A 13,652-nucleotide genomic window follows, 5' to 3' on the forward strand; every position below is an offset into this window, starting at 1 on the left:
TTAAAAACCTCTAATAGCTAAGGCAGCATCACTGAGGCAAACCGCTTATAGATCTCTACTGGTAACCTGTCACTTCCTGGAGCCTTATTATTAGACATACTTGATAACGCTGTCTCCATCTCAGTGACTGTTATAGGAGAGTCTAATGTAGCCCGCTGTTCAATTGTGAGTACCGGCAATTGCAGACCCATAAGAAATGACTATCTCTACATCTGAAGCTGTTAATTTGGAAGTATATAGACTTGAATAGAACTCCTTCATAATCCCCAGTATCTGTTCCGAAGCCTCACACTGAACTCCCGATGCATTCTTAAGTGCCGCTATATAACCTGAAGAGCGTTGTGCTCTAGACACCATTGCCAACATCCTTCCTGTCTTTTCTCCCTCTTCATAATATACTTGCTTCTGGAAGAACTGTTTGTTCCTAGCGTTAAGCAATAGTCTATCATTAAGCTCCTTTTGTGCCTCCTCCCACAACACCCTATGCACTTCAGTAGGCTGCTCAACATATTTAGCTTCTGCCACTTCCATTGCTCACGTTAATGCCTGTACCTTAGCTCTAGTTTCACTTTTTTTCCTGTTTACCTGTGCTATAAGTAATCCTCTCATATAAGCTTTTATAGTGTCCCATACTATTAGTCGTGAGGTTGCATGCAAATTGGTTCTAAAAAACTCCTCCAGTTGCTCCTTAATACTACCCACGTCTGCTAATATAGGTAACCAGAAAGGGTTAAACGACCATGGCTTACCATTCCCTATTCTAGGGGGTATAAAGGTAGCGGACACCAATAATGGAGAATGATCCGTCAGTCTCCTGGGAAGGTATGTAATATCTTGTACTAAACTCCCCATTACCTTGTTCACCAGTGCCAAGTCTATTCTAGACAATGAACTAAAGGAGCTAGAACAGCATGAGTATTGCTTCACCTGCGGATTTCTTTCTCTCCAAATGTCTATTAGAGATACCTCCTGCAACATTCTACCAAACAGGGTGTAGTCTCCTGTTGAAGCTCTCCCCGCCGTCCCCATTCTATCCAAACTAGAGCATATCACATTATTAAAATCCCCCATTATGAGAACTGGAACCCCTGGGAAGTCTGCTATGAAAGATAAGATCTTCCTGACTACAAGTGGGGAGTATGGTGGTGGGATATACACTCCACATACAACACACAGCCGGTTGTACAAAGTGCCATATAGGCATACATAGCATCCGTCATCATCCACCTTGCTAGAAAGGCAGCAAAACTGGATGTTCCTATGGATTAAGATACTGACCCCCCTAGCATATGTGGAATACGTTGAGTGAAATCCCACCCCGCCCAGGCAGGCCTGAGTAATTGTACCTGCTCCGGCAACAGGTGAGTCTCTTGAAGGCAGCATATGAGAGGATGTAGCGGCCGAATGCTCTCCAGGATCGCTCTCCTTTTGGCTGTGTCTTTAATCCCTCGCACATTCCAGCTAAGAAATTTAACGCAATTAGCCATTAGTACTACATAAACGTCTTCTGCACATTCTTTTAGCACCCCTTAGTTCCCTGCCCTTCTGTTCTCTTCGCTCTGGAGGATGGCACACCACATTCCACTGCATACACATCCACATCCAGCCTTGCATCCACACATTCCTGGAATCGCTCTGCCTCATAACATTTCCCACTCCCCCCCCCCCCCTTATAAACCTTGCCATTTGGTGGCAAAAACTAAAGAACTCTTTAATACACTGGCCTTTCCGACAGGCCCCACAACACGCCCAAATACTAGGCCCGTGGGACTATACTATACCTGTCAGCAAGGCCAGTTGTGATCCTCTGCTGAAAACAGTATCAGCAAAAAGGAACACAGCTAGATATAGCTTAGAGATATTGAATGTGCAAACGATAGGTCGTCCACACACACTGCAGTTATAGCTGATCGCCCTTCCACACCCCACACCTTACCCGGATATATAATATACGTTACATTGAACACATATCATCAAAACCCTCTTCATATTTACGAGACACATTAGCTGAGCTATCCCTAGAATGTTTCCCACCAAGCTCATTCCTGTCTAATATTATACCCCATCACAATCCTATTCATATACAGCAGTGAACATATGAACCTTTACCCTAACTCTCATGTCCGTTCCACTCTATATTGCTTTTAACAGGAAACCAATGTAAAAAATACCCCAATATAGAGAAATATGCAAAGGAGAGGTAGCTATAGTTAAGCAGTCATCTGCACCAAAGATGGTAAGGCCCTTCAAGCTGGAGGCTGCTGTTCCACCCGTATCTGCCGTTCATTTCTGTCCAGCCACTTTGCCGCCTCCTTGGGATCCTCAAAGAAGCTTGTTGTATTCAGGGCCACCACTCGCAGTTTGGCCGGGTATAGCATGGAGTAAGGAACTCCCATACTTCTCAGCCGCTTTTTAATGTCCAGGAACCGGGCTCTTCTTTTCTGGACCTCCATAGAGTAATCCGGGTATAGTTATATTTTATGTCCTTCCATGGAAATATCAGGCATTTCTCTGGCCTTACGGAGCAAGATATCCCTATCTCTGTAATGCAATAACTTAGCCAGAACTGTCCTCGGAGGGGCTCCAGGTGGCAGAGGCCTAGAAGGCACCCTATGGGCACGTTCTACTGCAAACAGCAGGGTTAGAGACTCGGGTCCAAACTGCTCTTTCAGCCACGTTTCAAAAAATTCTGTAGGATTCCTTCCTTCCACCCTTTCTGGTACTCCTACTATGCGCACGGTGTTCCTACGCAGACGATTCTCCATATCATCCTGCTTTGCAGATATCACACTCAACATTCGGGAATGTTCTACTAGCTCTCCCTTTACAGGTTGAACCTCGTCTTCAACATCCCCCATTCTATCTTCTAGGGCGCTCCGCTAATTTTTTAAAATCATGCCTTATGATAGAAATGTCCTCCTTAATTGCACCAACCTGAACTGTCAGGGCATTGAGGGATTTGCCACACTTGGAAATGGCATGCATCACATCCTTGAGGGTAGGTTCCCCGGAGTCTGAATCACAGGCTGCACGGTCTGGCTCCTCACTATTCAACTGTAGGGCCGCAAATCTGTTAGCGCTCTTACTCACAGTAGTGGAAGCTTCCGTCTCCTCAGGCTCTGAATCATCTCCCTGGTCAGGGGGTCCCCGATCCTGTGACTCTGGACGCCGTTTGGCACTGGAAGCCTGTGAGGAGCGGGCATACTGGCTTAGTTTCGCCACCGCCTCCTTCTGCATTTCAATAGCGCGCTCCCGCCGCTTCGGCGTGCCTGCTCCGGCGCCATCTTGGGGATCCTTGTCTGCTCCTCTGCCTTCTCGTTTTCTCGACATGGTTGCAGCAAGTGGCACGATATACCCTCCGGTAGGTGTCAGCTGACAATCCTCTATCGCCCAGGCTATATATCTTTGCAAATATGCGGATTTTCCAGGATAAATGGCCGGGTCAAAGCGGAAGCTCACTCAGCGTGCGACCGCTCACATGCCTTGCTAGCCACGCCCCCCTGGTCTTCCTTTCCTAGGGCGGTCCGCATGTGAGCCAGTTTCTTTGTAGCGCTTGATGATTTTTGTGACTGCACTTGGGGACACTTTCAAGGTTTTCCCAATCTTTCGGATTGACTGACCTTCATTTCTTAAAGTAATGATGGCCACTCGTTTTTCTTTACTTAGCTGCTTTTTTCTTGACATAATACAAATTCTAACAGTCTATTCAGTAGGACTATCAGCTGTGTATGCACCTGACTTCTCCACAACGCAACTGATGGTCCCAACCCCATTTATAAGGCAAGAAATCTCACTTATTAAACCTGACAGGGCACACCTGTGAAGTGAAAACCATTTCAGGTGACTACCTCTTGAAGCTCATGAAGAGAATGCCAAGAGTGTGCAAAGTAGTAATCAAAGCAAAAGGTGGCTACTTTGAAGAACCTAGAATATGACATATTTTCAGTTGTTTCACACTTTTTTGTTATGTATATAATTCCACATGTGTTAATTCATAGTTTTGATGCCTTCAGTGTGAATCTACAATTTTCATAGTCATGAAAATAAAGAAAACTCTTTGAATGAGAAGGTGTGTCCAAACTTTTGGTCTGTACTGTATATGGAGCAATTATCATTAGTATACATGCGTCTACTATGGGAGGCAAATCCAGCCAAAAATGACATGAAAATGCAAATACCTTTGTGAAATTTCTTTTTTTTTACATGTGTGAAAATGTCATGACAAAATTGAAAATAAAATTAAATCACTTAGTTTGCAATTTAAATTTTTCACCATGAGTAATTGGAGACAAAAATGAAATTAAAAAAGCTTTTCGTAATTTCATTTTCATTACCATACTGGCACTTCATGATCAAATCTAAAATACAAAAAAGCTGAATGGGAAAAGAAAAGTCAAGCTTCACTTTGGCTTCACTATTTCTTCATAAACTGCATAAGGGTACTTTCACACTAGCGTTTTTCTTTTCCGGCATAGAGTTCCGTCACAGGGGCTCTATACCGGAAAAGAACTGATCAGGCATATCCCCATGCATTCTGAATGGAGAGTAATCCGTTCAGTTCGCATCAGGATGTCTTCAGTTCAGTCGTTTTGACTGATCAGGCAAAAGAGAAAACCGTAGCATGCTACGTTTTTTTCTCCGGCGAAAAAAACTGAAGACATGCCTGAACGCCGGATCCGGCATTTTTTCCCATAGGAATGTATTAGCGCCGGATCCGGCATTCAGAATACCGGATCCGTCGTTCCGGCATGCGCATGCGCAGATCGGTAAAAATACGAAAAATGTACAAGACGGATCCGTCGGTCCGCATGACAAGCGGAGAGACGGATCCGTCCTTGCAATGCATTTGTGAGACGGATCCGCATCCGGATCCGTCTCACAAATGCTTTCAGGCAGCAGCAGATCGGCGGATCCGGCGGCCAGTTCCGACGACGGAACTGCCCGCCGGATCACACTGCCGCAAGTGTGAAAGTAGCCTAAGTGTCAAAATGAAAATGCAATATGCATTTGTTTTTCCTTTTCAACTGTCATATGCTACAGATGTGCCAAATGCAAATGAGAAATGGATAAATAAAAAGGCACAGTGGCAGTTTAAGAATCATTTTTAAGCCCTGAATCTGCTTTCGGTGCCAAAATGAAACTAAAAAGTGCAATCTACTGCTGGATTACCTTTCATTTCACACTTTTCCTCCCATATGTTTTCTAATTTGTGGGTGATCAATGTAATGTTTAACCCCTTAGTGACCAAGCCTGTTTGGGCCTTTATGACCAAGCGTTTTTCTTCCTTTTTTCATTGTCTCGTTCCAAGAGCTATAACTTTTTTCGTCTATATAGCTTTATGAGGGCTTGTTTTTTACGGGACAAGTTGTAGTTTTTAATGGCACCATTCTGGGGTACACATAACTTTCTGATGAACTTTTATTAACTCTTTCTGGGAGGGAGATGGGGAAAAATAGCAATACTGCCACTGCGTTTTTACATTATAAATTTTACGGCGTTCATTTTTCGGTACAAATAACATAATATCTTTATTCTCTGGGTCAGTACGATTACAGTGATACTAAATACTTATAATTTTTTTTTACGGTTTACAACTTTTTTTTTCCAATAAAACCCCTTTTATTAACCAAAAAAATGATTTTGCATTGCCACTTCACAAGACCCATAACTTTTTTTTTTCTTTTTCTATGGAGTTGTGCTAGGGCTTGATTTTTGAGGGACAACTTGTATTTTTCATTGGTATAATTTTGGAGTAAATGGAACCTTTTGATTGCTTGTTATTACGTTTTTTTCGGCGGAAACTAAGAATAAATTTGAAATTCTGTCTTGTTTTTTATTTTTATTTTTTACGGCGTTCACCATAGGGGATAATTTATGTAATATTTATGTAGTCCGGGTCATTACGGACGCGGCAATACCAAACATATGGGGGATATTTTCTTTTTGCAATTTTTTTCATTGAAAAGCGTATTTTCAATGGAAAAAAAAAACATTTTTTATTTTATGGAATTTTTTTTATTTAATAAATGTGCATTTTTTTCTATTTTTTTTACTACTTAAAAGTCCAACAAGGGGAATATAATATACAGTATTTTGATTGCTTTTAAAATGTAATGCATTATCCCTATAAAGCATTACATTTCAATAGCAATGCATTTCAAACATTGACTAGCAGGCTGCGCCAGAGAGGCACAGCCTGCTGGAGAGAACTGAAGACAGGCTCTGGGCCCTGAACGGAAGCAAGGTAAGCTTCCGAACACATCAGCACCTCGCGATCGCATTTTCGGGGGGGGTGATGGGAGACAGAGGGAGTCCGCTCCCTCTGTCACCACTTTACATGCAGTGGGCGCCATTGCGCCCGGCATGTAAAGGGTTAAACAGCCTGGATCGGCACTTCTGCCGGTCCGGGCTGTTAGAGCAGGGCCCTGGCTCTCATGTGAGAGCCGGGTCGGCGCTCCCCGCTGCACGGAGGAGCCGTAAAAACACGGCGGCCCAGCCTAAGGCCCCTTAGTGACCGCCATAAAAACATGTATGGGTGGTCACTAAGGGGTTAAACAGGGAAATTAATGTTCTCTCCTGATCAACAATCTGAGTAAAAGGATACCTTGACTGTCACCTTGGTGGAGGGTTATTTTTAAGTTCTACTAAAGAAGTGAGGAAATAAGTGACTGCACATTTAAAGGGGTTATCCTGGAAAAGACAATGATTACTTATAGTCAGGATAGGTCATCATTATCACAACAGAGGGGTCAGAGTACTGGCACCCCCACCTATCAGCTGATTCAAGGAGCCGCTGCACTCACTGAAGCTCTGGTGAGTGATGCAGGCTCCCAGCAGGTTTCCAAGGACAGCGCCGTACACTGTATGGTGGCAGTGCTTGGCATTGCAGCTCAGCCACATTCACTTAAATGGGGCTGATCTGCAACTAGGCCATGTGACCGATGTATAGTGATGTCACTGGCCTAGGAAAAGGCTGCGGCGCTCAAGACCTCTTCTAATAGCTGATTTGCAGGGGTCCTGAGTGTCGCACCACTGCAGATCTGATACTGGATAAGTGATAAATAACTTTACCTGATTAACCCCTTTAAGGCCCCAATACACATTAATTTGTATGAGAAGTTCCCGATTCTCCTTTCACAGATGAAGTGTGGGGAGAGGAGGATGGGGTAAAATAAACCTATTTTTCTCCCAGGAGATAAACTGCAGTCAGAGGTGTCTGGCAGAAGCTCTCCCCTCTCTTCCATAGACAACACGTACACTTTTGGCCAATCCGAACGTGTATGTGCATAGGGAAGTCAGGAGACGTAGCTGTTGGCCGAACAGTTGCTGTTGACCCTGTGAATCACAGGCTTCATTGTTTTTTAGCAGGTTCTGCATTGTTCAGACTTCTAGAAATGTATATAACTTATACTTTGATGCAAAATTACAAGGTGCCCATGATTATTAAGTGCCAAGTGGCATTTTCAGAATTTTCACGTCTACTAGGATGCCACAGATCCGCAAAACACTGACACCAGCAATGTGCGTTCTGCATTTTGCAGACTGCGCATCGCCGACACTATAATAGAATATGCCTAATCTTGTCCCCAAGAATAAAACTTGGTCTAGTTTTTTGGGGAACGGAAATGCGGACCTGGAAGTGCGGGTCCGCATTTCCGGATCCAGGGAGCACATCGTGCAGCCCCATAGAAATGAATGGGTCTGTAATTCTGTTCCGCAAAATGCGGAACAGAATTGCGGACGTGTGAATGGATCCATTTAATGTATGTCTATGCTTCCAGCGAGCCAAACCTTCAGTAGCACAACTGAAAACTTACAATAATTGATAGTTTTTCTTTGGGCTTTGCTGTCTGTTTGGATAACAGATACTGTTCAATTCCAGACTTTCCAAAACCAGGAAATCTAACAAAAGCAGACAAAACCAAAGTAAGTATTTTTTTTTTTTCATTTCAAAATTTACAGAAACAGGGGGAAACAAACGCTAGAAGTAGGTTATGGTTAAAAGAAATCATGAAAAACTCAGAAACATACAGATATATTGGATTGTGATTCTGCGGTTTGGAAGCAAAAGTGATTATGAAAACATGAGATTTGAATCAATACATTAGTTAATTGAATCTTTTCCTATAAAACTATATATGATTCTTCTCAGGTTGTCTTGCTCTTTCATGCTGCCCACACATAGAGCAGATGGTTCAACATGTCAAGATTCCCAAGTAGAATTAAAAATCAAAAGGTTTAATTGCATATAACAACTTTAAATGAATTCACTTTCCAATCAATATATGAACATAGAGTACAGTGTGGGTAAGGCTACTTTCACACTAACGTTAATATTTTCTGGTATTGAGATCAGTCACAGGGGCTTAATACCAGAAAAAAACGCTTCAGTTTTATCCCCATTCCTTGTCAACGTGGACAAAACGTAACTGAACAGAATGGAAAGCATTTTGGAGCTTCCTGCGGTTTGCTTTCCGTCCTGGGATGAGGAGCAAAACTCAATGGACACAATAGAAAACGGCTCCATCCCCCATTGACTTTCAATGCAGTTCATGACGGATCCGTCATGGGTATCTTAAAGATAATACAACCGGATCCAATCATAACGGATGCAGATGTATTATCTGTAACCGAAGCGTTTTTACTGAACCCTGCTGGATCCAGTAAAAATGCTAGTGTGAAAGTAGCCTAAGGCTAGGTTCAGACCTGCAGCTAAATTCAGCTTTTCTGTTTCAGTATAGGAACTGGAAAAACTGAATCGCCAGATCTGATGTATACTGGACATGAACAGGCCCGACGGATCCCACTCACCCCACTAATAGGGTCTCTTAGGTTTCTCTGCCAGACAATATACTGCTGCATTTAACTGTATTTTGTAAAATGTTTTACTTGTTAAGAGGTATCTTCATGGAGCTTTGCTTCCCTGCTCCCCTCTGACCTGCTCCTGCATCTGAGGTTTCTGAATCTTTGTAGCCAAGGTAACCAGGGGGTGAAGATTTTGGGTCATCCCAGTCATCATCCCACTCATCATCATCCACAGCTCCTAATAAAAAATTTAATATAGAAGATCTCAAAAGCATATGGAACAGACAACAAACAAGTCATAACTGTTATGCAAAGTAATAAAATAATAATAGTAATTTTTTTTTTACACATGACAATGTTATTCTAGTTTAAGCAAATAAACGCTACTTTTAACGCTACTTTTGGTATAAGGAAAAGTTATTTAATTTTCCAATTCGCTTTCATTCATCCCTTGGGAGTAAATAATGAAAGCTAAGGGACCAGTATTTTTCGCCCCATAAGACGCACTCCCCCCCCCCCCCCCTACCCAAAAGTGGGGGGGAAAATGTCCCTGCGTCTTATGGGGCGAATGCTTCCATTTTACATCGCAGACTGCGATGTATGAGCCGGGAGAACGGAGGGGCTGGAGTCCGGAACTAGGGGGCGGGGCCCGGTGCAGTCACTGTACTCTTACACCGGGCCCCGTCGCTCACCGAAGTATTAATAAACATGAATCCTTATCCTGTTATTAAAGGGAACCTGTCACCGGGATTTTGTGTATAGAGATGAGGATATGGGTTGCTAGATGGCCGCTAGCACATCCGCAATACCCAGTCCCCATAGCTCTGTGTGCTTTTATTGTGTACAAAAAAAATGATTTGATACATATGTAAATTAAACGGAGATGTGTCCTGTACGTGAGATGAGTCAGGGACAGGACTCATCTCAGGTTAATTTGCATATGTATCAAATCTTTCTTTTTACACAATAAAAAGCACACAGAGCTATGGGGACTGGGTATTGCGGATGTGCCAGCGGCCATCTAGCAACCTATGTCCTCAGCTCTATACACAAAATCCCGGTGACAGGTTCCCTTTAAGTTTAACTAACGCTGCGCTCTCCCATGTTCCCCTGTATCCCCACAGCACTTCCGAACAAGCTTCAATAGCAGGCAGAGCGGACGGCAGCAGTAACGTCACTCACTGACGTTGGGTGTCTGCTCCATTCATAAAGTGGGCGGAGCAGGCACTCGACGTCAGTGAGTGATGTTACTGCTGCCGTCCGCTCTGCCTGCTATTGAAGCTTGTTCGGAAGTGCTGTGGGGATACAGGGGAACATGGGAGAGCGCAGCGTTAGTTAAACTTAATAACAGGATAAGGATTCATGTTTATAAATACTTCAGTGAGCAGGGGGCTGGTGTATTGAGGGACACTGTTATGAGGAGGATCTGTGGATGACATAGCAGTGTCATCCACAGATTCCCCCCATAACAGTTCCATCCACAGATCCCCCACCCAATAACAATGCCATCCACAGATCCCCCCCACCCCATAACAATGCCATCCACAGATCTCCCACATGACAGTGCGTCATCCACAGATCCACCCATAATAGTGTCATGCACAGACCAACATTAATTCAAAACCCACCAAAAGCACACCTTTTGGTTAAAAAAATGTTTTTTCTTATTTTCCTCTTCAAAAACCTCCAAAAAAAGTCTTATAGGATGAAAAATCTGGTATATGAACATAGTATAACCTATCGTAAAACGTATAAAGTATGTTGATATTCTGACACTCACATTTATAGTAATGCATATTCATTATAGGAGTTTTCTGAGAAATAAATATTAAATATCGTCTTGCACAGCAGTTATGCAGCTTAAAGGGAACCTTTCACCTTTAAAATGCAGTCATCTGTAAACAGCATGTTATAGAGCAGGAGGAGCTGAGCATACTGATGCATAGTTTTGTGGGAAAATATTCAGTGTAACTTGTAATTTGCGGTCAATCACTGATAGGATTGCTTACTTGGCTTCAAACCTCTGAATGAGCAGGAATTTGAATGAATGAAATACAAGTTATACTGAATCTTTCCCATAAAACTATATATCAATCTGCTCAGCTCCTCCTGCTCTACAACGTGCTGCCTGCAGCTAAAACACCAAGTTCAATGTGTTAGGTTCCCTTTAAATATACAAATTACAACTTATACTGCATCTTTTCCCATAAAAGGCCGAGAACGCATTGCACCCGCACTGAATCCGGACCCATTCATTTCTATGGGGCTGTGCACATGAGAGGTGATTTTCACGCATCACTTGTGCGTTATGTGAAAATTGCAGCATGCTCCTCTTTGTGCGTTTTCCACGCAACGTAGGCCCCATAGAAGTGAATGGGGCTGCGTGAAAATCGCAAGCATCCACAAGCAAGTGCGGATGCGGTGCGATTTTCACGCACGGATGCTAGGAGACGATCGGTATGGGGACCCGATCTTTATTATTTTCCCTTATAACATGGTTATAAGGGAAAATATTAGCATTCTTAATACAGAATGCATAGTACAATAGGGCTGGAGAGGTTATATAAAAAAAAAAAAAAAAAAAAAAAAAAAGTATTTTTTTTAAACTCTCCTTAATCCACTTCCTCACGCAGCCCGGCTTCTCTTCAGGAAAAGGACCTGTGGTGACGTCACTGCGCTCATCACATGGTCCGTCACATGATCCATCACCATGGTGATTTTGTACATAATTATTTGAGCCTGTCTTCCGCACATCAAGCTGACCTCTGTAAGACGGCAGCCTAACACTAAGTTCTATCTGTGAAGCGCCATGACAGCGACCATGAAATTCAGGGGGTGTAGGTTCCACATGCATACTGGGTCCCCTTTGGTTTTTATCATTTTTGGTGCCAAAATGGCCTCCATTGAATACAAGGGATGCAAGTACCAACATGCATGCCGAGTCCACTACCCACTCCATACCTCTCCTGGTGTCAGGGGCTTCAGTCATAGCAGCGTGCACCTGCGCATTGGGATGTGCTGACCAACCCCTTTTGTGTTTCCCTTGTATTTTGCACTGGAGGTGTGGCTGACTCCAGTCGGTCGTGCATTCCTGACCAGCCTTTCTGCCTTATAGGCTGATTTTAATTAGCATGAGTATAAACCTTAGCCTGCTCCTCCCCACTCACTGGAAGAGGACACTAGGAGAGGTATGGAGTGGGTATGTTGGTACTTGCATCCCCTGTATTCAATGGAGGCCCTTTTGGCACCAAAAATGATAAAAACCAAAGGGGACCCAGCATGCATGTGGAACCTACACCCCCTGAATTTCATGGTCGCAGTCATGGCACTTAACAGGCAGAACTTTGTGTTAGGTTCCTGTCTTACAGAGATCGCCTTGACGTGCGGCAGACGGGCACAAATTTTGTACAAAATGTATTTGCCAAGCATCTCTACTTTATTAGCATAGCATTACAATATGTTTTTGTACTTTATTTGGCTCGCAGAGAGCGGTTGCATTATATGTTGTGTTGTTTTGTGTTTTCAGTCATAGCAGCGTGCACCTGCGCATTAGGATGTGCTGAGCAACTCTTTTGTGTTTCCGCTGGATACACCCATAACGTCGGCAGATCCACCGCCAACTATAGTGGTTATTAAGACCAGGGTCTATAACGCTAGTCTCAATAAATGGCCCCATAGTCTTTAATGTACAAATACCCTTTAATATGTACTCTAGTATGCCCTAGGAATCCCTCATAATCAGAGACCTACCCGAAATACGACCACCCTGCAAGGCACTCTTTTGTTCATTTTCTTGTTCCTTTTTTAAAAATAGACGATTAACAGCCTCCGGACCGCCTAACGCAGGATCGCGGTCCGGAAGTGGCAGTGTCAGGCAGAGTCACGCAGAGATGCGTCATCTCGCGAGACGCGAGATGACACGCTAAGCCGGCCCGTGCATGCGCATCGCGGGCCGGCAATAGTTCGAGGGGGGTCACGTCATCAGCTTGCCAGCCAATGATCGTGGCTGACAAGCTGATGATTTAAAAAAAAAAAAACAATCACAAGCCATCTAACACATTATATTTGTAAATATAATGTGTTAAATGGCTTCCCTGCTCCTCTGCTGGTCCTTTTGGTCGGTTGGTTCCAGCAGAGGAGCAGACATCACAGTGAGTAGCACCAAACACCACACAGCCCCAGATCACCCCCCCTGCACCCCAGTTAACCCCTTGATCACCCCTTCTTGCCCCTGTCAATCACCTAGTGAAAGGAAAAAAGTGAACTGTCCCTTTTTTTTTCATTGGTATTGACTGTTAGGTTTTAGGATAGTTTAGGCCCCTTGGTTAGGTAGTTTAGCGATCGTTTAGCGCCCAGCCCACCGCACCGCAGTCACTGATTCGCTGATTAGCGTATCGCTAATCAGCATTTGTACTTTTATAGTATCTGTAAGTGATCAAAACTGATCACAGTCAGATCTATAATAGTATTAGTGTCACCTTAGCTCGCCCTCCACCCAAAATGCAGTGTTTGCCCGATCAGGCCTGATCAGTCGCCCACACGTGTGTTCACCCACGCCCGCCCGGCTGCAGTGACTGCACAATCACTTTACAAGCGCTGCGGCGATAAAAAAATCAGTTTTAATATTTTTTATCAACCGCAGCAGCCTCCGGTACATTGCTAGCCTCCCATTTGTAAGACAGGCTTGCTTTTTTCTTGGGTAGTCTCAGGGAATACCCCTAAATTTAGTTGCCCAAATGTCAAACAGGGGGTATTCTTCTGAAGAGGCCTACAGGCTTCTGACCCAGTCGGATGAGGTATAGGAACCCTCATCTGATGAATCTAGCGGGTCAGAATACGAACCTGTA

The 13,652-nt window shown here is 43.7% G+C and overlaps 1 protein-coding gene across 4 annotated transcripts in view; it reads right to left on the reverse strand.

Annotated features, from left to right (window-relative positions):
* SNX9 (sorting nexin 9) overlaps positions 1–13,652 on the reverse strand; it is a 244,475-nt gene that overhangs the window by 56,184 nt on the left and 174,639 nt on the right. For all 4 annotated transcript variants that reach the window (XM_044291890.1, XM_044291892.1, XM_044291889.1 and 1 more), the window contains 2 exons: positions 8,890–9,043; positions 7,818–7,902 (listed from right to left, as the gene is read on the reverse strand). In XM_044291890.1, coding sequence (XP_044147825.1) covers positions 7,818–7,902; positions 8,890–9,043 — 239 coding nt within the window. The remainder of the gene's footprint in view (positions 1–7,817; positions 7,903–8,889; positions 9,044–13,652) is intronic.

The sequence above is a fragment of the Bufo gargarizans genome, chromosome 4 (genome assembly GCF_014858855.1).
Source record: "Bufo gargarizans isolate SCDJY-AF-19 chromosome 4, ASM1485885v1, whole genome shotgun sequence".
In the NCBI taxonomy this organism is placed as follows: domain Eukaryota; kingdom Metazoa; phylum Chordata; class Amphibia; order Anura; family Bufonidae; genus Bufo; species Bufo gargarizans.